We start from the raw sequence: 24,252 nt of genomic DNA on the forward strand, positions 1-24,252 counted from the left end.
TTTGAAAAGCCCCCAGCATTTCCAGAGCCATTTTAACGTCTATTATCTCCTGGTAACTTCAGGCCTAGCTTGATATGATAGGGCACCAGGGGACAACTTTTCATGTATCCCCAAGGCATCTGGCACCCAGTCAGGTTTGTTTGTTTGTTTTTTTAACAGTCAATTCTTTTTTTTTTTTTTAATATTTTATTTTTAAGTAATCTCTTTTTTTTAATTTAATTTAATTTTATAACAGTCAATTCTTATGAAATATTTCTTGTGTAAATGAATTGCTGCTCTGAGGCAGGACAGGTCACTTTGCAAATGTCTCCACAGACTCGTAAACAGGGTGAGAAGAAGCGGCAGCCCCTGACCTGTCCGGGGAGTGTGCTTTGCAGGTGTTGCCCTTTCTTGGGCACTGTCATGTTCAGCTCTAGAGGCTCCTGGCACGCGTGATCCCCAATGCTCTGCTGACCCAAGGACAAATGTAATTCTTGCCGGGCCTTCCTAGGAGGATAGAACGTCGCTTCTGGAGGCAGCTGTCTCTCACCTCCTGTGCCGTCTCAGTGTTGGAAGCAAATAACGTTTCCACAAATCACCAGCCAGAGCTACGAGGGCGCTTTGCTCTGCTCGAGTCCAAGCCCCATTCTGTGTTAACAGACAGCAGCCTTGGCCTGGGTGAATGAATCACGCAGATGGAGTGCGGGAGTTCAAACAGCTTGTAACTGTCAGATAAAAAACAAAATGGTTTTAATAGAGTATGGGATGTGTTAACTGTCACGCTGTCCTTTGGAATAGGAATGACATCTGTTTGTATTAAAACGGGTATTCCAGTTGAGCATAGATCAACGGCTCTGCGGTGAGAATTGGAGAGAAGTGACTTTTGACTTAATTAGAACCACTTGGCTAAGGTTTTAGGGGCACAATACAAGACAGTGTAGGATCCCAGAGAAGTTGGATGAAAACTTCTTGTACTCATGTTTAAAACAGCGCTACTTCCCGTGTTAGAGAGTGTCTTGTTAGCTGAGAACAAAAAGCCTACTCTCAAAGATGTTCATTGTACAGATGCAAAGAAGCATCAGATGGGCATGTAGTCAATAATGCAGTACGAACTGAGCAGAGGTCTTGGGAATACTCTTGGGCGTAATAATAGTTCCTCCAGAGTGCTGGCGGGGGATGGGGTCTCAGAGAGTCATGTTGAGAAGAGGCAGGGCTCTGGCAAACCACACGGACATACACTAGGTTATGACCCCCATCATTTAAACGCGTGTTAAACCAGCCGGGAAATAACCCCCTTCCCTGCCCTGTGACCAGAGGATTGGACCGTTATGAAAATGCTAGTCTACCTGGAGAGAATTTTACAGCGGCTGAAGGAAACCACATGCCCACAGGCTCTCTCTGGTCCCTCTGCAGCTGTGTTGTGCTGTGCTCTGAGCCTGCTGGGGGGTGCCCAGGGACTAAGTGACAGTGGTCACAGAAGAGAGGCCCCTGGGCCCTTTGTGTGCTCATGCCAAAATACAGTAGTCACAGTCACCTCCAAAGTGTGGATTTGGTGGGGGGAGAAAAGAGGGTTGACGTTTTCGGAAAATTATCTTCAAGAGTATGTGAAAAAGTTGGCCATCTTCATCTATCTGAAGATATTCTTAGATTCTCCTTCTTTCTTTGCCTTCTTGGTCAGCCTGGGTAACAACCTGGCGGAGGTAGGAGTCTGAGTGCTGGTTCCTGGGGTCTGCAGGCTGTGGCTCCTCACTCACCAGAGAGCCCCTGAGGGGCGCTTTCTTTTCCGAGTATTAGGGGGGCTCCTTCCTCTTCAGGAGACTTGAGGCATCAGATCTCTTGGGTGACAGAGGAAATTCTTCATGTCTCTGTTAGTTGACCTGGCTGGATTTTAATAGCATGTTTTCTTAACATGTGGGGCTGATGGAGACCCAGGCAGTCAGGTCCCAGCCTCCAGCCCTTCGCAGTGCCCCTGGGGCTCAGGACTGTGCTCGCAGCCTGGTCACTGGCTGCGTGCTGCTCTTTTGCAGAGGGTCTGAGCTGCATGAATCGGAATCACGGTTGTAGTCACATCTGCAAGGAGGCCCCGAGGGGCAGCGTCGCCTGCGAGTGCCGGCCGGGCTTTGAGCTGGCCAAGAACCAGAGAGACTGCATCTGTAAGTACAGACTAGCACAGGCCTGTGCTGGGAGCCGGCCTACCCCAGGGGGTGTCTTCTGCAGCCCAGCTCAGAAACGCCACCTCACGGCACAGCGGCCGCGTCCGGGAAGGCAGCCGTCCCAGGATATTGACCTCTCCTGAGGACTAAGTTTGCTGCACAAGGGGTGGGCTCCCCTAGGGAAGGAGGGAAGGAAGATGATACTTTTTAAGGGACCTAATCAGAGGGAAATTAAATTTAGAAGGACTGAACGCTGGGGCCGGTCTCCCTGTTCCCACAGAATAAAATCAAACGTGGTCATCTGGCAACCATAGCTCTTTGCTCCCTGGTCCTGCTTCTTGTACAAACCTCATCCGCCTCCTTTTCCCAAACACCCTACCTCTTTGTCTGTCAGAGAACAGCCCGTGTTCCTTCATGCCTCCAAGCCTTCTCCAAGCGCTCATCCCGACCTGGCTTGGTGAATTCTCAGTCAACCTTTAATATTCTGCCCAACTTCTAATAATGAGAAGGAAAGTAGCTGCTTTTGAGGCACATTTACTACGTGTAAAGGCTTGTCCAAAAATGTACCAATTCCACTGAATTCTTCATATCACCACCCTATTGAGCTAAGTATTATTATCCTCATTTTGTGGAGAAGGTAAAGCAGTAAGGTCACACAGGGAGCATGCGCCTAGTGAGGGTTCAGGTGTAGGTCCTCCTAGCTCTCAGGCTGGTGCACCTTACTAAACGTCCCTGGAAGCCTGCCCTGAGCAGCCGGCAGCCATTTTGTATTTGGGCTCCTTACAACACTGTTGGTTCCTCAGTGAGAGCATGGGACACCCGGGTTGAATTGTACATTTAGGTGTCTGTCTCCTCACCTGTGAACGCCCCTGGTCAGGGATCTCGTTTTAGTTTTGCCTCTCAGTCTTCCCCCAGTGCCCAGCGCAGGATGTGCTCAATACACGTTTGTTTACTGAATGAATGAATGAATGAATGGCGTCCACAGTGCGGACACAGCTGCCCCACGATGACGAAGCAAAGAATGAAACTCCAACTGGTCATAGGGAATAACCGGCCATTAAAGGTGTTCCTAAACCACTATTTATGCCAGAGGAAACATGGACAGTTTTCATTTGGCAACTCTTCCCAAAGCCATGGACCTTCTATAATTTCCCTGCAGTTTGCTAGGGATGGCTGTTTACAGCGAGTCGACCTTAGCAGTTGAGGGAGGAGGAGGTTGTTTCTCCAGTGAGAGCCTTATCTCCATTGTCTCCACCACAGAGCAGAGAGTGCAGCCCTGAAGCCTGCCAAACTGGGGCTGGTGCCACCACCACTTGGGGCCCCTAAAAGTGAGGCTGTTCTTGAGGGCTTCCAGGGGGCTGAGCAAAGTGGAGACCATCCTGGGTCTTGGTATCCTCACAAGGAGGACCCAGGTCTCCAGATGAGGCTCACCTGTGGAGTGACACTCTGGCCAGTAGAATACCTGGAATTTAAAATTTAAAAATTTTAAATATTTTTAAGAGGTCACTTCTCAAATAGTATTATAATCACGTTTGAGGGAAAAAACAAAAAGAAAAAAAGATGCAGAATTCTACCACATAACCAGCTGTTTCACTTTGTTTTGCTCTTTCTTCCTGACCCTTCACTTTTTTCATATTCCCATTTAGTTGTTCTCATGAGTACACAGTGTTTACCTCACTGTGAAGCAGAACAGTTTCTTTCTCACATCACAAATATGTATTTAGTTTTTTTAAACTGGAAAAATTACAAATGCCTGTGTAGGAATTCAAACAGTTCTAAGGGTGTAAAGGAAGCATATTCTTCCCTCTCCCATTTCTCCTACCAGAGGTAACCACTGTTCACTTTGATGAATACATAGTTTTGACTTGTTTTTTTGTTTTTTGTTTTTTGTTTTTGTTTTGGCTGGTATCAATGAATTCATACACAGTCTTTGTAATTCTTGGGTAATGTTGCATTAAGTGTGTGCAGAGTCATCATTTCCTCTGAACAATGTCCCTTCTAACTAATCTAGATAGAATCAGATGAGAGAAATCCTAACATATATGTACAAATAACTATTACCTGTTTCTTCCAGCCATAAAGTGCTATAACATTTTATACAGGCCCAGTACAGCTGCATTAATATGCAAACTTCTCCTGATAGACCAAAGCAGTAGTCTAGACTCTTTTGGTTTAATAGTGGCCATCTGGCAACCACAGCTGAATGAATAGTGAAAATCTGCCTTCCCATCCCCATCTTCCTATATAATTGCTCAAGTCTGTCATTCGGCATTTCTTGAATTCATGCTCCGACTATCTGTTTACATAGACAGCAACAGGCTCTGTCTGAGTCAGAGTTACTTGTTTTACGCACAGGGCCTAGCACATACTAGGTGCTCAAATACTTGCTGAATGAATATCAGAGACCTTCTGAAACAAAAACAGCCCCAGTTGTGGAAAACTCAGTGCTCAGCGTGTGGATTCCTTTTCTTCTCAGTGACCTGTAACTATGGAAATGGTGGGTGCCAGCACTCCTGCGAGGACACTGCTGAAGGCCCAGAGTGTAGCTGCCATCCCCAGTACAAGATGCACGCAGACGGGAGAAGCTGCCACGGTGAGTGACCCTGACACTTGGTAAGGGTCCGCCCCAGCCTGCCCACCCAAACCCTAACCCCTAACTTAACCCTAACCCCCTAACCCCCTACCCCCCAAGCCTACCCCTGACTATGAATGGTGTTCAGCACCAGGTTCGGGGTGCTTCCGGTCCATCTGCCTCCAAATAGGTCCCGTGCTGCCTTCCACGTGACAGAGGGAGTGAGTGGTCTAGTCCTGGGAGGGGCGTCTCTCTCTCCCTGTGTCATCTCGGAAAGCCCTTTCTCTTCTCCTAGACTAGGGGGGCTCCTGAAGATGGTATTCTGGAGGCTGGGACCAGGGCGACATGAAGTTAAAGCTAGCCATTTGTGATGACGCGGTGGCCGTTATGGTCAGCAGAAGACAGTGTTGCATATTTCTGTCAGGATGCCAATCCTGTACTTCGTGGCATGTCCTTCGCTAGCTCCATTTAGAGGTTCCCAGCCCCAAGATTCTTTTTGTGCTGGACTAAGGGTACTGGAGTGAACCTGAAGCTTGCATTCCCTGGTGTCTCTTTGGTCACTGCAATATGCTTCAAGAATCTTTTCCAATGTTAACTAAGGCTCTGTGGCCATTTAACAGGCCGGGTTTCCCACAGAGCCTCGTTACAACACATTTTTATTGAGCGAACAGAGTCGCATATCCTCCATTGTGCTCACATCTGGGGTTTCGGCGGAAGTGGCTGTGCAGGGGGTGAGCCATCTGACTCATTCAGTCGGAGAGCTGTGCTCTTGGGCGTCTCTTACAGAGCGAGAGGACACTGCCCCGGAGGTGACAGAGAGCAATGCCACGTCGCTGGTGGACGGCGATAAGCGGGTGAAGCGGCGGCTGCTCATGGGTAGGCGCCTCCCCCACCCTTCCCTGGCCACTGTCCTTGACCCTGTCCCTCCCTCAGTTACCACCTCAGGCCTGAACCAGGGGCCCATATGCCCTCAGACCAGCTGGACCATGGTCAGCAGCTCCTGTCAAGCCAGGTTGTGTCTGCTCTTCCCCCACTGCTGTTGCTTAGTCCCCATCCAAGGACCCAGCAATTGTGGGAAGGGCACCAGCCCCCTGAATGGCCCGGTTAGCATCCCCGCGCTGCCCCCCCTGCCCTGAGCCCCTGTCTCCTGGTCTTTCTTCACACTGGAGGTAATAGAACCTACCTCTGAGGGTTATCAGGAAGCTCAGTGAGGAAGACAATGTGCCAGAGTGCCCAGAGTCTGACGCCTGGGACTTCGTGGGTGGCCAGTGAATGTCAGCGCCAGTCCTTCTGAGCAGGTGTGACCAGGGAGGCACTTGGGGCAGTCCCTTGCCTAGCAGGGCCATGTGTCTGGGTTTTTGTCAGCGGAGTCCTCGTCCCTCTGACTTCAGCCCCTGTGGATGGCAAAAGAGATGAATGCAGAAGAGTGGCACTTGGCTGTGGGTGTAGGAAGGTCTGCCAGTGGAGCTGGGGACGGGAGCAGAAGTAGAGGCTGTGGCTGCGGGGGCGGATTTGGCGAATTACTGTTCTGAAGAAAGCTTGGCTTGACCGGAACAAAACCGACTTACTGATAGCTTCTCAATTTAGCAGGTAATATATTGAGCAGCCATTGGTCACCAGGCACTGAGCTCTTTCCTGACCTCTTAAAGTTTTTTTGGTTTTTTTTTTAAGATTTTATTTATTTGTTCATAAGAGACAGAGAGAGAGGCAGAGGGAGAAGCAGGCTCCCTGCTGAGCAGGGAGCCCGATGCGGGACTTGATCCCAGGACCCTGGGATCATGACCTGAGCCGAAGGCAGACGCTTAACCATCTGAGCCACCCAGGCGCCCTTAAAGTTATTTTTAATTGTGTTAAGTTAAAATACTGCATATGGATAATATAAAAAAACCTTAAAAACCTAATTAGTGCTATTAAGCTTGTAATGAGACGTCATTTCCTTGCCTCAAAACTTCCCTTTCTCTCATCCCATTTGCTAGAGGCAACAATTTCCATTTCTCCTAGTTGTTCCTTCTTCTGACTCCTCTTCCCCCTCATTTCTGAAGAGTGTATACAGTTATTTCTCTTTTTCCTGTTTTAGTATATTATACACCTATTTCCTGATGTGTCAGTTTTAGATATTAGCTGTGACTTTTATTCCAGAGCACGCTGAGTTTTAGCTCTCTTCTGCCCCCTCCCCCAATGCACACCCTCTCCCTCCCCCACACCCTTACTGCGGTTCTATCACTATTGAGATCAACAGTACATATTTACATCATTGTGCCGAGGAGTATCTAAATATGAGTCACCCCCACCATGTAGTGTGCTATGATTATTATTTTCTTTGTTTGCCTAGGTTTCTAAGTACCTCTTACCAGTTCTTTTGCAAATTTTGAGCAGAGTTCTAAAACCCTTTTAATGTGTTCAAATACAGCACTCAACTTATTAATTCCATTTTCTTCTTAAAAAGTATCTTCTGGGGGCACCTGGATGGCTCAGTCGGTAAAGTGTCTGCCTTCAGCTCAGGTCATGATCTCAGGGTCCTGAGATTGAGCCCCGAGTTGGGCTCCCTGCTGAGCTGGGAGTCTGCTTCTGCCTCGCCACCCCCCCTCCCCCGTGCTCTCTCCCTCTCTCAAATAAATAGATAAATAAATAAATAAATTTTTAAAGTGTCGTCTGAGGCTTCTCCTGCTCCAGAGGGGCGTGACTCCCCCGGGCTGGCTGCACACCTCTCATCTGGGTCTTCCCGCTAGCACCAGCCTGGGAATCCCCTTCACCTCGCTCCTGTGTCTGTGGACCCCATGTCTTCTCTGTTGTTAGCTCACATGGGTAGGTATAGGTTTTTAAAAAACCTCCCATTCCTGAAAATGCCTTTCTACTCTACCTTTATTGAGCATTTGGCTCAGTATAGAATTCAGAGTTGTGAGTAGTGAGTGCTCTATTGTTTTCAAGCATTCAGTGTTGTTTCCAGAAGTCTAAAGTCATTTTTATTCTTGCTCCTTTGAATGGAACCCATGAAAGCTTCTTTCTGGTTGTTTTTAGGGTCTTCTCCTTGTCCCCGGTGGTCTGAAATTTCACAATAACGACCCTCACGATGGGACTTTTCCCACCTGTTGTGCTGAACACTCAGTTGGCCTTTTCAATATGGCAAATATAGAACTAGCCCCCTAGTTCTGAGAAAGTTCCTTATATTTTTTCTTTGATAATTTTCTTAACTACCTATTCCCTATTCTTTCTCTCTGAAACTTCTGTCAATTGGCTGTTTTAACTCCACTAATTAAGTTTTTGTTCTACTTCATAGGAGATTTTTAATTTTCTTTCTTCCAACCCTCTACAGGATTCTTTTTATTATTTATTTATTTATTTATTTTTAAAATATTTTATTTATTTATTTGAGAGCGAGAATGAGACAGAGAGAGAGAGCATGAGATGGGGGAGGATGAGGAAGAAGCAGACTCCCTGCCGAGCAGGGAGCCCGATGCGGGACTCGATCCCAGGACTCCAGGATCATGACCTGAGCCGAAGGCAGTCGCTTAACCAACTGAGCCACCCAGGCGCCCAAGATGTTATTTTTTAAAGACTTTATCCATCCATCTGAGAGAGAGAGAGAGGGAGAGCCCAAGGCAGAGGGGAGGGGGAGAGAAGCAGAGGAGGAGGGAGAGGGACAAGCAGATGCCACGCTGAGCAGAGCCCGACGCGGGGCTTGATCCCAGAACCATGAGATCATGACCTGAGCCGAAATCAAGAGTTGGCCGCTTAACCAACAGAGCCACCCAGGCGCCCCTTGCTTAAATTGTTTTTTGTTTTTAAATACACTATCTAACGTTTGGTCATTTTACAGAGCTTTTGTTTTTATTTTAGAAGACAGATACATTCTTTTTTTTTTTTTTTTTTAGATTTCATTTATTTATTTGAGAGAGAGAGCATGAGGGAGGGAGGGTCAGAGGGAGAAGCAGACTCCTCGCGGAGCAAGGAGCCCGATGCGGGACTCGATCCCGGGACTCCAGGATCATGACCTGAGCCGAAGGCAGTCGCCTAACCAACTGAGCCACCCAGGCACCCTACAGGATTCTTTTTAAATGTCTGCTTTCATATTCTAAGTTTTTTTTTTTTTTTAAAGATTTTATTTATTTATTTGAGAGAGAGAGAGAGAGAAACAGCATGAGAGGGGATAGGGTCAGAGGGAGAAGCAGGCTCCCCGCCGAGCCGGGAGCCCAATGCGGGACTCGATCCCAGGACTCCGGGATCATGACCTGAGCCGAAGGCAGTCGCTTAACCAACTGAGCCACCCAGGCGCCCTCATATTTTAAGTTTTTAAGAATTTTACTTTGGTCTTCTGTTGGAGGCACCTATTCATATTTCATGAATGCTTTCCTTATCTCTTTAGAGAAATTAATTAGGAGATTTTAAAAACTTTTCTTTTGTTCCCTGTATTGTCTTTGTTTCATCCAAGTTCCCTTTTCCCTTTTCATTTGATTTGGTGCATCTATTCATATTAAAGGCCTTCCTGAAATACCTGTCGATTCTAGGCTGACTTTTCATATTTAATAGTGAAATAGTAAAAAGTTAATTGGATGTTCTACCAGCCGGTAGGCTTTAAACTGGGATGACTAGGCAGTGACTTAGCCATTTCATTTGGAGACCCTCAAATGCCAGTATCTGTATGTCTTTTCACTTGGCCAGGTCAGTTTAGCTGGAGAGGAATCCTTCAGTCTCCTGCTGAGGGGACGTAGACTTGACTGCCAGTGATTTTGGAGCTGGGGTGGGGGCGGGTGGTGGTGGTGAGGCTTTGAGATCCCTTTTTTCAGGGTATAGACTTTCACCTGACCCTGTGTCCTCCTCCCTCCTGCTATTCCTGGTATCCTCGAGTCCAGTGCTTCTCTGGTCCTACTTCTCCAGAAGATGAATTTCTCTGCTTTGGCCCAAATAAGGAAGGGGTAGTCACCTGGCTGTGGAATTTAGGAGGGGATCTGAGGGTTTGTCTGTTTGTTCTATAGACTTACAATCAATCTTCCTGTTTTTAACTCCTACCTTACCTCTGCCCCTAGAGTAAGTTAGTATCTCCAGTTCCCGGGCCTTTCTGGAGTTCTATGGCTTACCCGAGCTCACCACTTGTTGGCACCCCCTCTGCAGACTGCTAGGGTTTAGCTTTCTGCTTTGTCCATTTTACTGCCCCTCCTTGACATGCCGCTTCCAGAATATTTGACGTCTTCCGTCTATTGTCTTTGCTTCCATTTTCTTTGTCCTTAGGGATTTGTACTTTTTAAAAATTTTAATTTCAGTATAGTTAACATACAGTGTAATATTAGTCTGTATACAATCTACTGACCCAAACCTCCATACAACACCCAGTGCTCATCACAACAAGTGCACTCCTTAATCCCCATCACCTATTTCACCCATCCCCCTACCCACCTCCTCTCTGGTGACCATCAGTTTGTTCTCTGTAGTTAAGAATCTGTTTCTTGGCTTGTCTCTCCCTCTTTTTTCCTTTGCTCATTTGTTTTGTTTCTTAAATTCCACATGAGTGAAATCATATGGTATTTGTCTTTCTCTGACTTATTTTGCTTAGCATAATACTCTCTAGCTCCATCCGTGTCGTTGCAAATGGCAAGATTTCTTTCCTTTTTATGGCTGGGTAATATTCCATTTTATATATATATATATATATATATATATATATACACACACACACACACACACACACATATATATGTATATGTATACACACACACACACACTGCATTTTCTTTATCCATTCATCAATCGATGGACACTTGAGCTGTTTCCATACTTTGGCTATTGTAGATAATGCTACTATAAACACTGGGGTGCATGTATCCCTTTGAATTAGTGTTTTCATATTTTGGGGGTAAATACCCAATAGTGTGATTACTGGCTCATAGGGTAGTTCTATTTTTAACTTTTTGAGGAAACTCCGTACTGTTTTCCACAGTGGCTGTACCAGTTCTTAAGGATTTATGCTTTAAAAAATCTTTTTACTCTCATGTGAGGTTTTGAGAGGAAACAGTGATATACCTGTTCTGTCTGGCATATTTAATTAGAACTAAGCTTTTTCCCCGAGGCTATACTTTGAGGTAGCTATGGAAGTAAAAGCAGTAAGTTAAACTAGAAGGACATTTGCTTATTGTTCCTCATCTCTATAGATGGGACTTAATAACTGTGGCTGATTTTTCATGTATCTGTGACAAGTTCTTTCTCCTTTCAGGGAAAGGTAAACTCCTAATCTGAGTTAATTGGCAGTTGCAAGGATGAAGTCGTTGGTCTGCAGCAAGAGAATGGTTGGGGTAGGCGAAGCTTGCCCTCTCTTGCTTCGCCCATTTCTTATATTGAAGGGAGAGGGTTCAGGATTAAGGAGGGATCATCCCTCTTTGCCCTGCTCTGCATTCACATCTAGCTTGCCAGATGTGGCCACACTTAGCAGGTCAGTGGCTGTGGTTCAGTAGGAACGTGTAGCGGCTTCAGACCTGCCATTGGAGGGGGGAAAGGCTCAGCAGGCTGGAGAGCCATTTTTACCCCTCTCTCAAGCTTCTCTGGGAGATGTCTCTTATTTAGGTGGGTGAGAGGAGCTGCCCCTGCTCTCCCTTTATCTCACCTGCAGGTGATAGAGACTTGGGATACAATTGTGAGTGCCCCACCATGCCTCTTGGCTTTCGTGAACTTTGTCAAGCATTAATTCTGCAGTCATAGCCTTTCCTCCCAGCTGTATCAGTGCTTCTTTAGCAAGCTAACTGTCTTTTTCTTCCCTCCTTGTCAGAAACATGTGCTGTCAACAATGGAGGCTGCGATCGCACCTGTAAGGATACTTCGACAGGTGTTCATTGCAGTTGTCCCGTTGGATTCACTCTCCAGTTGGATGGGAAGACCTGTAAAGGTAGCCTGTGCCTCTCCAAGCTGCTAATGTGTGGGGGTAAAGGCAGCTCTTCCCCCCCCCCCCAAACCTCCTGGAGAGACTCCAGAAAGAGTATGATTCATCTCACTGGAAAAGCTTTTCTTCCCTGGGCTAGTGGAAGATTATAATTGAGTAAGCTTAATTAGAACCAACTTAATTACACCAACTGTTGAGAAGGTCAGCTTCTGCAAGCATCAGATAACCCAGGCAGCAGCCTTATTAGAAAAAGGCAGAAGTTCAAGAAAACATTCATTTGCCCCTGATAGTATCAGCCTATCATAAGTAACAGCCTAGAGATTATTATATAAATAACAGCCGAGATTTTTATCCAGAGAACTTAATGAATAGCCGTACAATTAACTTTTACTGATCAATAGAGACCTCAATGACCTGCTAGTATTTCTTGGGCAAGAGTACAAAGGCTTTGTCTTTAACATGATACAAAGCAGATAACCAGTTACCAGGTGAAACTGAGAGAAGATAAGATTAATTTGAGTATCAGGAATCATTTAAAAGCATTGAGGCTACTTGATCGTCGTGTAATTTGCCAAAACAAGTGTTCTAATTCCTTATAATTTAAATAATTAAATTGGAATGGAAAGTATACCGAAGGGAGCCATCTTATCTCGAGAGAGCAGTGCAAGGATGAGAATGTAACAGGACATCACCATTCTTTCCCATAATTTGTTTGCTCAATGCTAGCCGAGGGTAGCACACGTCAGAATTCTCAAGGGCCGAGGCACTTGTCTTTCCCAGTTGGTTCAGCCAAACAAGAAAACATGTGTAAGATTAAAAACATCAGCAAACATCTTTACGTGCTTTCACAGGGTCTATTTTGGTTGCAGAGAGTATTGAAGCGTGCACACAATAGCATGTCAGGGATTTGTAGAAAAGCAGGCCAGTTTTGCTCTCTGATTTGCCGATGCTTGCCTGTTACAGACATTGATGAGTGCCAGACCCGCAATGGAGGTTGCGATCATTTCTGCAAAAACACCGTGGGCAGTTTTGACTGCAGCTGCAAAAAGGGATTTAAATTATTAACAGATGAGAAGTCTTGCCAAGGTATGTGCCGAAACGTAGCTGTGTTGTGCAGTGCTCGCTGGTTGGAGCCGAGAAGACAAAACCCCACGCTGGCAGAGACTGGCTCATTGGGCTTCTCGATGGAGTCATTAATCCAACTGCCAACCCATGCCTCACTTATTTCGTCTGTCGGTAGAATAAAAACACTGATGTAGCTCACAAGTATAGTTTGGACATTAAGCTTTAACGATTAGAGAACACCTCAAAGAATCCATCTGGTGTGATCATACAGAGCTCACTGCGAGAAATGGCATGGATCACAGAGTGTAAACAGGTTTGCATTAGGGTGTTGAGATTATGAATAATTTCTTTTTTCTAAATTTTCTAAAATTCCTTTAATTTTGTGGATTTTTATAACAAAACTTGGCAAAAATATGTAGGTTTAGTTAACATACCTTACCTTTTCCTAGCGAAGAGTTGGGGTCAACCCATAATCAAGGTCATGTACCAGTTGGTCTCTTCCTTACAGCCCTTGTTTTAATGACCAACCAGCTTCTGGGGCTTGGGGAGAGGGACGGTGGGGAGGGAGGGAGGGAATTGAGTGGAGGCAAGGCAGGATTGCAGACCCCCCTCTTAGATGCATTCCTCCCACACAAGGGGTGTCAGGGGAGCATCTTTGGGGAGCAGTTGTTGTTATTAATAACTCTGGGGTGGTCGTAAGCTGTGTTGGATGAGGAGCATCATTTATATTTTCAGATGAGCACCTTTTATGCCCTATGGATATACAGGAAGGCGCTGTCAGGAAAGATGTGCTGTCATGTAGTCTTGTTCCATTTCTGGGAACAAGAACAGCCTAACTTACTTTGTTAGAAATCCCAGAATTAAGTCAAAATCAGAAAATAATATCTGCTTTCACCTCAGGTAATAAAAATGTAACATTACCTTTTTTAAAAATCTTATGGTGTGTGAATTAGGTTTCTCTCTCCTTTTTTTCCGCTTAATACATAATTTGTCAGGCAGTTCAAGTATAGCCCCCTTTAAATTCAGCAAGTTCCTTCTGGATGACTATTGCATGGCTTTCTTTCATTTGACTTGGAAAGCAAATTTGATGTTCCACATAATGTTTCATAATGTACAGAGCAAGAAATACTATTTAAGCTGTGTAAACACATTAAAAAGGAATTAGAAAAGTGATCTCATTATTTTTGGCAAAGCCACAGCCCATGATGTGCAGCCAAAGCCAGCTACTGAACAAGTCCAACTTTCTCGACAACTGGCTGATGTTAATAACAGAATTCATAGAGTGACATCAATTACTAGGGAAGAAATGGACTTTTTCTTATTTTTCACGGATTGGTCTTGGTAGAAGAAATATTTTCACAGAACAAATTTACTGAAGAAATTGCCAGGAGTTCTGGGAAAAGCTAGTGATGAAGAGGTTTTGTAAGAATTTGCCCTTTTTAATTTCATTTCTTCATTCCTCTAGTTCCTTCCAAATGTTTGTTTTTTATTAACATAGTTTCTTATGGCACATTTGATGTTGAAAAAGAGATCTAGCTCTGGGCTAGTTGGCTTCCACTGAGTTCTGCACTGGTCCTGGCTTATCCATTTGGAGACACAAGTCATAACTCTGTTAAAACCCTCCAAAGAGTTGAGGAAGTGAAGCACTGAAATTCTACTCTACAGGAAAGATAAGGACCAGACCAGGGCAGGAGAAATAATTAGATTGACAAAGGCAGCCTCCTGAGGCTAGTTTCCAGGACCTTGGCTGAAGCCAGTGATGCCTCCACGTTAGACCAGGACAGGAGGGGCCCTGTGGGGCTGAACCATGGCAGAAGAACAAAGCCAAGGGATTGGCCAAGAGGATCCAGTTTGGAGCGTAACCACCAAATTTTAGTGTCTGCAATAGAAAATCAGAGGTTGTTAGCGTTCATGCATTCTTTTAGTGCAGAGGACATGAAAACCCAATTGACCTCCTGGGGCCAGAAGACTAATTCTGGAAAGATAGGAACCAGATTTATTTCCAACCCAACTGTTTTCTCCTTTCCATTTGCTATAGCTTATATAATTAGTACTGTTGTCTTACCAGTAGGAATATAACAACAGTAACGCATGGGTTGCACCTTATCGTTTGCAAACCCTTTTAAGGTACGTTATCTCATTTGGCTTCACTTAAATATTTTAAATTACTCAGTCCTGCGAATAAGCATAGGAGAGAGACCAACGGAGCTTAAAGGCAAGTGCATTTTGCAACAGAATTTAGAAATAAGGATTCTGGTTGGGAGTATACTTATGGTAGGCTGCTCAACATTTTCTTTGACACAAGTGAGCAGGTGAACTGATAAGATACTTTTTAAATTCTGTTTCTGTTGGTTTTATTGTCGGTCAATGAGTGGAGTTATAAACCTGTTCTTTCCACTCACCCCTCAGAGTTGGTTTCAGCTCCCCTCTCCCTTTGACAATTACAGATGTGGATGAATGCTCTTTGGATAGGACCTGTGACCACAACTGCATCAACCATCCCGGCACATTCACATGTGCTTGCAACAAAGGGTACACCCTCTATGGCTTCACCCACTGCGGAGGTGAGCAGAAGGCCCCTTGAGAGGCAGGGGAGGTTGGGCCTGCAGGGGAGCCGGACCTACGTCCCCCAGTTTCCCCAGGTCAGGGTCAAGTTTCCAATATTGGGGGAATGAAAGGGACATTTTGTGTATAGTAGTGAGTTCATTGACTCAAGGGAAGCATCTGCTAAGGGAAATCTATTCACATTGATCCCTTTAACATGTTACGTTATGGAGCAGAGAGAGGAACTGAGCTAATCAACTGTGAACTTTTTATTGACTTTACTGATGTAGTGTATTCAGACAGTGGGAGCGTCTCTCAGGAGCTGATACCCTGTCTGTTGGAACTTCCCAGGGGATCATAAAGTCACAGTCCTCAGAGAGACTGGGCAGGGCACCACCCATTTCCATAGCCTTGCTGTTCCCAGGAACTAGCTGAGGTGAGAAGCCTGTTTCAAGATCTGAGCTGGTCTTCGAGCAGGTCTTTGAGCTGGAAGTGGACCATTGGCTCGCTCTATCTCTCTGGGCTGTGCCCGTGTAGCCCCATCTTCTGATGTCATTTGTCCTAATGCTCATGTCGACTATGGCATAAATCAGATTTGACATCAAATGACTCCCACCCTGCTCCCCCTGATCATCAGGTTCATTGAACAGTCTTTGAGAATACAGATTCAGATTCTGATTCAGAATGGCTAGGGCTTCCAGGGTGACACCGAGTATCTGAGTGTTTGGGAACCATGGGCTTGAATACTTCCTGCCCAATTCTTGTGTCCTGTGCTTAAGAAGAATGGAGAGTAGTGGTTTGGTATAGATAACATTGTCTCTCTTCTCCGTTTCAATACATCCTTGGCATGGCTAAATACATCCTCTTCCAGTCCATCAAGAAACCCCAAGGATATATGCCCTGAATACGGATGTGTGTCTGGGTTTTAGGTGGAGCTGCCTTCCAGCCTGGACTCAGTCTTGGGTGGCTGCGGATTAGTGCAAGTCATTTTCCTTCTCTATACTTCAGCTACTGAATATGAACCGTCCAGTGAGGAATCCTAACTCTGTCTCCCTTGGCGTGTAGCCCAGGGGGATGGTAGAATTTCACATCGGAGGCCTGTGCGGTGTTTGCGTTTGGACCCGCGAAAGTAGAGCGTGCCCCCTTCTGAGTATCCTTAATGGGGGAAAGGTTTGGTCCGGAACGGAACTTGAGACCATCCTGGCGGAGCTTCTGCCAGGAAACCCCCGGAGTGGGGAGTGGGGTCAGCCGGGGCCCAGGGCACATCCCGAAGGCGGTTAGCACCTTCCCTTGGGTTAGTGAGTTTCAGCCCTGCGGCTTCCCTGCTGCTTCCTCAGGGGAGCGACGGCGTCAGCCTGGTCGCCAGCGGGCTGCTGTGACAGGAGAGTGTTTTGTTCTGCAGACACCAACGAGTGCAGTATCAACAATGGGGGCTGTCGGCAGGTCTGTGTGAACACAGCGGGCAGCTATGAATGCCAGTGCCGCTCTGCATACAAGCTCCACTGGAATCAGAAAGACTGTGTGGGTAAGGGGTGCCGTGTCCCACAGTCAGCGGGCTCGCACTGGCACGGCGGCCCTGTCCCCGCGCGGCCGGGGGGCGCCCGCCCTCCTCCCGTCCCTGACGCTTGTCCCCTCGGCGGCAGCAGCCATTCTTGAAATAGTTCAAAAACAGGAGATACTTTACAGGCTCTTCGGTGTGTCCTTCTGTGCTTCTGTGCAGGTCGGAATTCCCTTCTCTTTTCCCGCATGGGGGAAAAACCCCAAACCAGCACACACGTAGCTTCTTTACTTTGGGGGGAAATAGTGCCCTGTGTCTTGTGCTCTGTGCTGGGTGTCAGCCCTACCTTCTTTTCCTGGGGCCTGGGATGATTGGGACTCACCTGGAAGCGTCCTGCTCTTGCTGTAAGTGTCTGCTTTTTGTCCTGTCCAGAAGTGAAGGGGGTCCTGCCCACTAGTGTGTCACCCCATGTGTCCCTGCATTGCGGTAAGAGTGGTGGAGGAGACAGGTGCTTCCTCAGATGTCACTCGGGCATTCACCTCTCTTCAGGTGAGTGGGTCCCAGTCCCTGGGGCAAGTCCTCATGCCAGGGCCAGGCCTTCCTGGCCGTTAGGTGTTAGGTGCCCTCAAAGGCTTCCCAGGTCTTTGACCAGCGGCCCTTGACCACCGGCGGCCCGTGCTTTGACGCCCCATATGCTGGGCATTTGTCTAATGGTTTCTGTGGGAAGGGGGGCGGGGAGTGAGTTTAGCTGCTAGCAGGAGGGACTGTAACCTTGCTTACGTGTTGACAACCCACGTTCTGTCCGTCAGGACTGCAAGAGGCCTACTCTGTCACCTGCGGCTCTTCCTCTTCTCTCAAGAGCAAACAGCAAAAATCCAATGACTCCACTTTCGGGGGTAATTACCAAATCTGCGTGTTCCCTCTGGGGTTCACTGTGATAAATGGGCTCCATTCTTGGGGTGCCATTCTTGAGCGTTGGCTTTATTTTCTCTTCTCTTAATCTCCTCAGTGCTGCGAGCACATTGCAGTCTGTTCTTGCCCACAGCGTTGGTGCCTGAAAACCGACTCACCGTGTAACAGATCTTTACCGAGTGTCCCCTGTGTGCTCGGAGGCTCCGTCCGTGTTCAGCCCTGGCGGGTCATCGTATTGGGCAGAGGCCCACAGAGCTCTGGGATCAGGAGACTCGGGTCTCCCGAACTCCCTGTACCTCAAAGGCCCACCAGGCAGTGTGTGCCTGGTGCACATGACGTTGGTGGAGATAGACATAGGCATGACAGGAGGCAAAGATTCTGTCCAGAGAAAGAGGCCCCAACCCTTTCTAGTTTGTCAGAAGACAAAGGATGAAATGTAAAGATTTTAAGTAACCTTTTCCTCCCAGATTTAGACATCTCTGTGATTACATCCTGAGAACGTCTGAATGAGGAGATGATTCTTGATGTCCATATTACATATATGAGCAGAGCGAGCGACCCAAAGCAGGACAATAATACTCGAATATATTGACTGAGTGGTTAAATATACCAGCCACTGTATTACATGTCTGAGCTGATTTAATCCACACTGCAGTGCTCAGGGAAATTTTACTATTCTTCTCATTAATCAGATGAAGAGCCCGAGGTTCAGAGAGGTGAAATAATGTGCCCAGACTCAGATAGGAAATAGTGGAGTTGGTGTTTTAACCAGGATGGGCAAGCTGATAGTTAATAGTTATTCAGTTCTTACTGTGTGCCAGACAGTAGGCTAAACTTTTTATTTATTTTTTTTGTATCATCTCATTTAATCCTCACAGTAATGTAGGTACCTTAATGTAAGTACCCCAATTTTGTCTATTTTACAGGTGAGGAAACTGAGGCTTAGGGAGTTTTAGTAACTTGCTTAAGTTCTCATCACAAGTCAAAGAGCTAGAGTATGAATCCTGGGCTTTGGCTCCAGAGCTTGACATATGGTTAAGACTGATTGTGGGGGGAGAGCAGAATTTTGCACATGAGGCCCTCAAAGTGGGACCTTTGCTGCCCCCAGAGCCCAAACATCCTAGCCGCTTTTGGAGAGTGCCATCCTCTTCTGCTCCCCCAACCTTGTCCTCCCAGGAAAGGCTTTTCCAGGAGAATCTGCCCTTCACCATTTCCCCCAGCAGTCATGTCCAAATTAGAACTAGGAGATTCTGGTCTTCTTTCTCAGGAAGTCACAAAAGTGACCTCATAGTTCATCTCGGCGTTGAGGTTGTTTGGGGCCCTCTCTTTATTATATTTGAGCATTGGATTAATCTCAGCTAGAGGGATAGGTGTTACTCTTAGGAGGCTCCTGGCATCCCCAGCCTCAGGATCATGGTTACTCCATGAGCCAGATCTTTTGTGGACTCAGGGTAAGAGACGGGCTCAGGGTGTGCAGCATGTGGTGGGACCCAGCCTCAGGACAGCTCGCCATTACCCACCAGGTCTTTCCATTCCTTTGCCTCTGAAGGTAACATCTCTCACTTGTTTCTTTCTGAAGATGTCGCCACCGTCAGGACAAGTGTAACCTTTAAACTAAATGAAGGCAAGTGTAGTTTGAAAAAGGCTGAGCTGTTTTCCGAGGGTCTGCGACCAGCACTACCAGGTATGAAATCAGATGGCTGGTGCAGGGAGCTTGCTTGCATGTTGGGAAAGGGGCCTGTAACATGCTGAGCCCTTCAGATGGGATCGAACAGTCCAGAATCTCCAAGGACTCTCTCCACAGGGGGAAGAGGAGCCTAGCTTAGCACCCCTGTATAGCTCTGGAGTTATACGCAGGGCTTCCTTTGCCAGGCACACATGGTGAGCTCTGGAGAAACCTGTGAGTTCACAGGAATCAGTAAGGGCTTTAAGATGCATTGGCAGTTTGCAATTATATTGGGTTAAATTTTCTAGATCTAAGACTTTGCTTGGAATATAAGCCAAAGAAATGAGAAAGGGTTGGTTCAGGATAATCTCTGATGAACAAAGATGTAATATCCAGCTTTCCTGTTGGATCCAGTCTTTGGAGGCGGTGACTCCATTGGCTTCAGCAGAACAAACACCATCCAAATAGAACTGGCCTGGTAGAGAAGAGCAGGACCCAATACCTCCTCCCAATACCCCCTCCTTCCCTCCCCTCCCCGGCTAACACTTACTGTATTATTTCATAAAATAATTTTAGAGATTAAAAAAAATCATGACTCATGTATTAGGGATGCTTCTTTCCCCAGTTTGCCATCACATAAAATCATACAAATAAACATGAAGTTCACTGTAGTCACTTTTGGCTGCATATTTTAAGAAATTGAGGTTAATTTTGGTACCTCCATTTGATAGAATATTATGCAGCTATTAATTATGTGTTTTTAAAGAATGTTTAGTGACATAGGAAAATGTTCTTATAATGCTAAGATGGAGAGGGGAGAGTAAGATTTCATATACCTAATACAACCCAGACTGTGTAAGAAAAAGTATGAGTAGAAGAAAAAGAAAGGAAACTCATCATATCATTAGTAGTAGTTATATCTCATTGTGGGGGGGATGACAGGAAATTTTCATTTTTTTCTTCTGCATTTTCCAAATTCTCCACAGTGAGCATTTATACTTTATTTATTTATTTATTTTAAAGATTGGTTTATTTATTTGTTTGAGGGGAGAGGGGCAGAGTGGGAGACAGAGAGAGTCTCAAGCAGGCACCCCACTGAGCGTGGAGCCCAGTGCAGGCCTCTATCCCATGACCCCGAGATCATGACCTCATGATCAAGCCGAAATCAAGAGTCAGCTGCTCAACCAACTGAATCACCCAGACGCCCATCATTCATGCTTTTAGATAGAGGGAAAAAGCATTATTTAAAAATAGTCTTGGTCTTTAGTCTTCTTAATGGTATTGTACTATGTTAATTTCTCAGTGTTGATAAATATACAGGATAGTGTAAGGTGTTAGCATTAGGGGAACTTAACAAAGAATATATGGGAACTCTCGGTTCTATCTAAGAGAGTCCGGAACGGGGATGTGCAGAGCCCTGCCTTGCGCAACACTTCCTCCCACCCTAGATGCCTTCATGATACTGTTTGGTTCTCTGGATGCTTTGTGCCGTGCATTGCTGCTGGTTATTTCAAAATGAGACATCGCTGTTAATGCGCCTTCCAGCTTCCCCTCTGGGTTGCAATTACTCCAAGCTCAGTTTGCCTGAAAGCAGGAGTTGGTTTCCTTTCCACTCCTGTGCTCATTCCCTCTTTGACGCCTCAGCCCCTGCTTGGTACATCACAGTCCAGCTCTAAGGAAACCAACTGTGAGAACACGGAGCGCACACCTTAGCAGGCCGGCAGTTAGGACTGCAAGGTGACCCTGGTTCCTGTCTTCCCTGTCTTCCACACATGTGGCACACATCCAGCATTCATCTTCCACACAGTCGCACACATCCAGCATTCATCCATGAAAATAATCTTCAAGAGCTAAATTGTTAAGTTATATAGGAGGCTCTTCAAAATTAAAATGTCATCGTGCTCCAAGCTGAGGCTTGCAGCGTCCTGGCATCTGGAGTTAATCACTTCGTCCCTTGAGAGTTGTTCTAATGAAATGTTTACTGAGCTCTAGCGAATGTTCAACTGAGTGCTTTGCCAGGATCTGGCTTCCGATAATTTTGTTTTTCATACAGAGAAGCACAGCTCAGTAAAAGAGAGCTTCCGCTACGCAAACCTTACATGCAGCTCCAGCAAGCAAGTCCCGGGAGCCCCTGGCCGCCCCAGCGCCACTAAGGAAATGTTTATCTCTGTTGAGTTTGAACTTGAAACTAACCAAAAGGAGGTGACAGGTTGGTTTGAAAACAGTCTGTGGTGCCAGGCTTCTCACAGCTTGCTCCTTATTCCTTTGCCTTTCACTTTTCGTCATTCTTGGTGGGGGGAGAAGATAACGCAACCACCGAAGTATCTCCTGTTTTTTTGTTTTTTCACTCCCAAACTAAACTGAATTGGTTTGGAACCTCATGGTTTTATCTGTTTCATAAAAACTCAAAGATTCCATTTTGGCCAGCCAATTTCCGTTTGAGTCAAATGCTGCCCAGCCTGTGAGGTGCCCAGCCCCAGGTCTCCCCCCATTCTGTCCCCAGGGAACTGTGGGTGTTGGTGGGTCCCTCACCACCCTGGACACCCTCACATGCTGCAGCATGACCTCCTCCCCCATGGCGATCCCTCTTGTTTTGGTAGCTTCTTGTGACCTGAGCTGCATCGTCAAGCGAACAGAGAAGCGGCTCCGGAAAGCCATCCGCGCGCTCCGGAAGGCTGCCAACAGGGAGCAGTTTTACCTCCAGCTCTCGGGCATGGACCTGGAAGGGGCAAAGACGTCTCCCAGCACATCTGAACACCGAGTGCAGGCCTGTGGAGTGGGCCAGGGCCACGCAGGAAACCAATGTGGTGAGTGACCTGCTGGCTGGGACATTCTTGCTTACGGAATTGTCTTGAGCTCTGTAAAGACTCGGGGTCACCAAAAGTGTGGCCCATTCTCTCTGTCTGGGCTCACTCCAGAGAACACCGTGGACACCCACTGTCATTTGGGAACTACATGTTGGGGCCTGTTGTGTCTGCTGGACCAAGAGCTCTCCGGCGCCTGGCATAGTGTCTGGCTTGTGGTGGGCACTTAATAAATGTTTGCCAAATTGAAGAATGGAGAGGAAGAGTAAGGTGATGAGAAGAGGGAGTGCTGACCTTAAAGGGTCTGATGGACGGTGGTCTTCAGAGCACTGTGGCCCCGGGCAGGGACAGGACTGTAGGTGGGAGGCACCCCTGAGCCTCCTGCATGCCCCGCTGTCAGTTCCTGTCATCTCCCTCTGGCCCAGCTGATGGCAGTACCTGGAAATGAAGTCTCCTGTCCATAGTTTCATGCAGAGGCAAGTCTGGGAGCCCGCTTGGCAGCCTTATGAGATCCCTGGGCTTCAGCCCAAGACTCCTAGTAGTGACAGTTCCATATACAGTTTGTGTGTGTGTGTGTGTGTGTGTGTTTCAGAATTAAGTTTTGACACCCGGCATTTGAACAACACCAATTCATGAAGTTCTAGGCAAGAGGGACCTGGGCAAGAGGTTCTAGGGTGGTCGGTCTTGAGATTTGTTTGTTGGGTGAAACTGTTCTGGGCATTTATGGGAGATTCTGCCTTTGTAGGTAATCCCTTTATAGTCTCACTTTATAAAAATCATGGTAATGCTTTCTTGCGTTTTCCTCTGACACAAGTACAACATTAAGACGGTATCTGCATTATCCCATTCAACCTGAATGGTTATCTTACCAGCTTGCAGTTATTATCTCCACCCAACAGATGAACAAAGCAGAGCACAGAGGGCTAGGTTCTTTTGCTCTAGACCACATTGACGGTCTGACTCCAAAGCCTGTGCTCTGGTCCCAAGTAAGGTGTGTTTCGATAACCAGACCCCTCCAGAATAAATTGATGTCCTTTCTCAAGCATCATTAGAAGGCCCTAGAAGTGAGGCTTGAGCTAAGGAGTAATAAGCCAGCGTTTCTGAAGAAGCAAAACTGAGCCCAAGGCACTCATTGAGGAGAATTGTCAGCAATAATCCCCCAGCCCAAATCTATTGTTTTGCCAAAATGTAGTAAAAATCAAGTGTAAAATCAAGTGTAATTGTCCACCAGGGGCTGGTTCTCAAATAGTCTTGACTTTTATTCTAGCTGACTCCCTTAAGAAGGAAAAAAAAAAAAAAGTTAGAAACAATCCAGCTGGTTGGTTTGTTCTCATTTAAAATTCTAAGACTTCCAGTCTCCATACCAAAATGGTGATGAGAGTTGGCTGTTGCTGACCTACTTTAGGGGGTGAGTTGCAGAAACTGTCAGGGACAGGCAGGCCAGTCTTCCTGCTGGCCTCTCAGAGCTAAACTGCGGCCCCTTTCCCCATTTGCTATCCTGTTAGGGAGAGGCCTTGCAGCCTTGCCAGGGAGTCTCTGTGGCCGGTTAAGAAATCAGGCAAAACTAGAGTATTACCAATACTACCATGACTGTGCTCCTGGGAAAAAGGCCCAGGAATGAGGATCAGGAGTTACTTAACAGAGGCCTCATGACCATGACAGCTTATGAAAGACGCCGTGGCTGTTGTGTGTGTAAATGTGTCCTGAGATGCTTGTCAGGCTAAGTTAGGTTGGATTTGTTGCTGAGAGGCAATGTGTCTTGTCTCAAGAGCTCCCTCTAGCAATGGATGACTTCTGTAAGCCTACATGGAACCAAATCAGGTTCACCCTGTCTGATAGCAATGTTGAAGATTTTACCCTGTAGAGAAAAGAGCACAAAGAATTACCAGTGAAATTTCTTCCTCCTGCTGAAGGGAGGAAGTGTGTATAAGGAGGGGTTGCATGTGTTAATTAGAAAGATGGGGTAACTGGGTGATGTGCGTTGAGGAGGGCACGTGATGTGATGTGTACTGGGTGTTATACGCAACTAATGAATCATTGAACACTACATCAAAAATTAGTGATGTACTATATGTTGGCTAATTGCATTTAAATTAAAAAAAAAGAAGAAGAAAGTTGCATTCTACACGAGAAAGAAAGAAAGAGAGAGAAAGAAAGAAAGAAAGAAAGAAAGAAAGAAAGAAAGAAAGAAAGA

General features: G+C 46.4%; 1 protein-coding gene across 4 annotated transcripts in view; it reads left to right on the plus strand.

Moving 5' to 3' along the window:
• SCUBE2 (signal peptide, CUB domain and EGF like domain containing 2) overlaps positions 1-24,252 on the plus strand; it is a 66,690-nt gene that overhangs the window by 17,313 nt on the left and 25,125 nt on the right. For 2 of the 4 annotated variants that reach the window (XM_034995523.1, XM_034995522.1), the window contains 12 exons: positions 2,007-2,132; positions 4,609-4,725; positions 5,491-5,580; positions 11,459-11,575; positions 12,533-12,655; positions 15,082-15,198; positions 16,581-16,703; positions 17,109-17,225; positions 17,486-17,572; positions 19,168-19,272; positions 21,308-21,463; positions 21,855-22,061. In XM_034995523.1, coding sequence (XP_034851414.1) covers positions 2,007-2,132; positions 4,609-4,725; positions 5,491-5,580; positions 11,459-11,575; positions 12,533-12,655; positions 15,082-15,198; positions 16,581-16,703; positions 17,109-17,225; positions 17,486-17,572; positions 19,168-19,272; positions 21,308-21,463; positions 21,855-22,061 — 1,485 coding nt within the window. The remainder of the gene's footprint in view (positions 1-2,006; positions 2,133-4,608; positions 4,726-5,490; positions 5,581-11,458; positions 11,576-12,532; positions 12,656-15,081; positions 15,199-16,580; positions 16,704-17,108; positions 17,226-17,485; positions 17,573-19,167; positions 19,273-21,307; positions 21,464-21,854; positions 22,062-24,252) is intronic. The other 2 variants (XM_034995524.1, XM_034995525.1) reach the window with 2 other exon arrangements.

This window comes from Mirounga leonina, unplaced genomic scaffold, assembly GCF_011800145.1.
Source record: "Mirounga leonina isolate KUSES-001 unplaced genomic scaffold, KU_Mleo_1.0 Mir_92, whole genome shotgun sequence".
NCBI classification, from domain to species: domain Eukaryota; kingdom Metazoa; phylum Chordata; class Mammalia; order Carnivora; family Phocidae; genus Mirounga; species Mirounga leonina.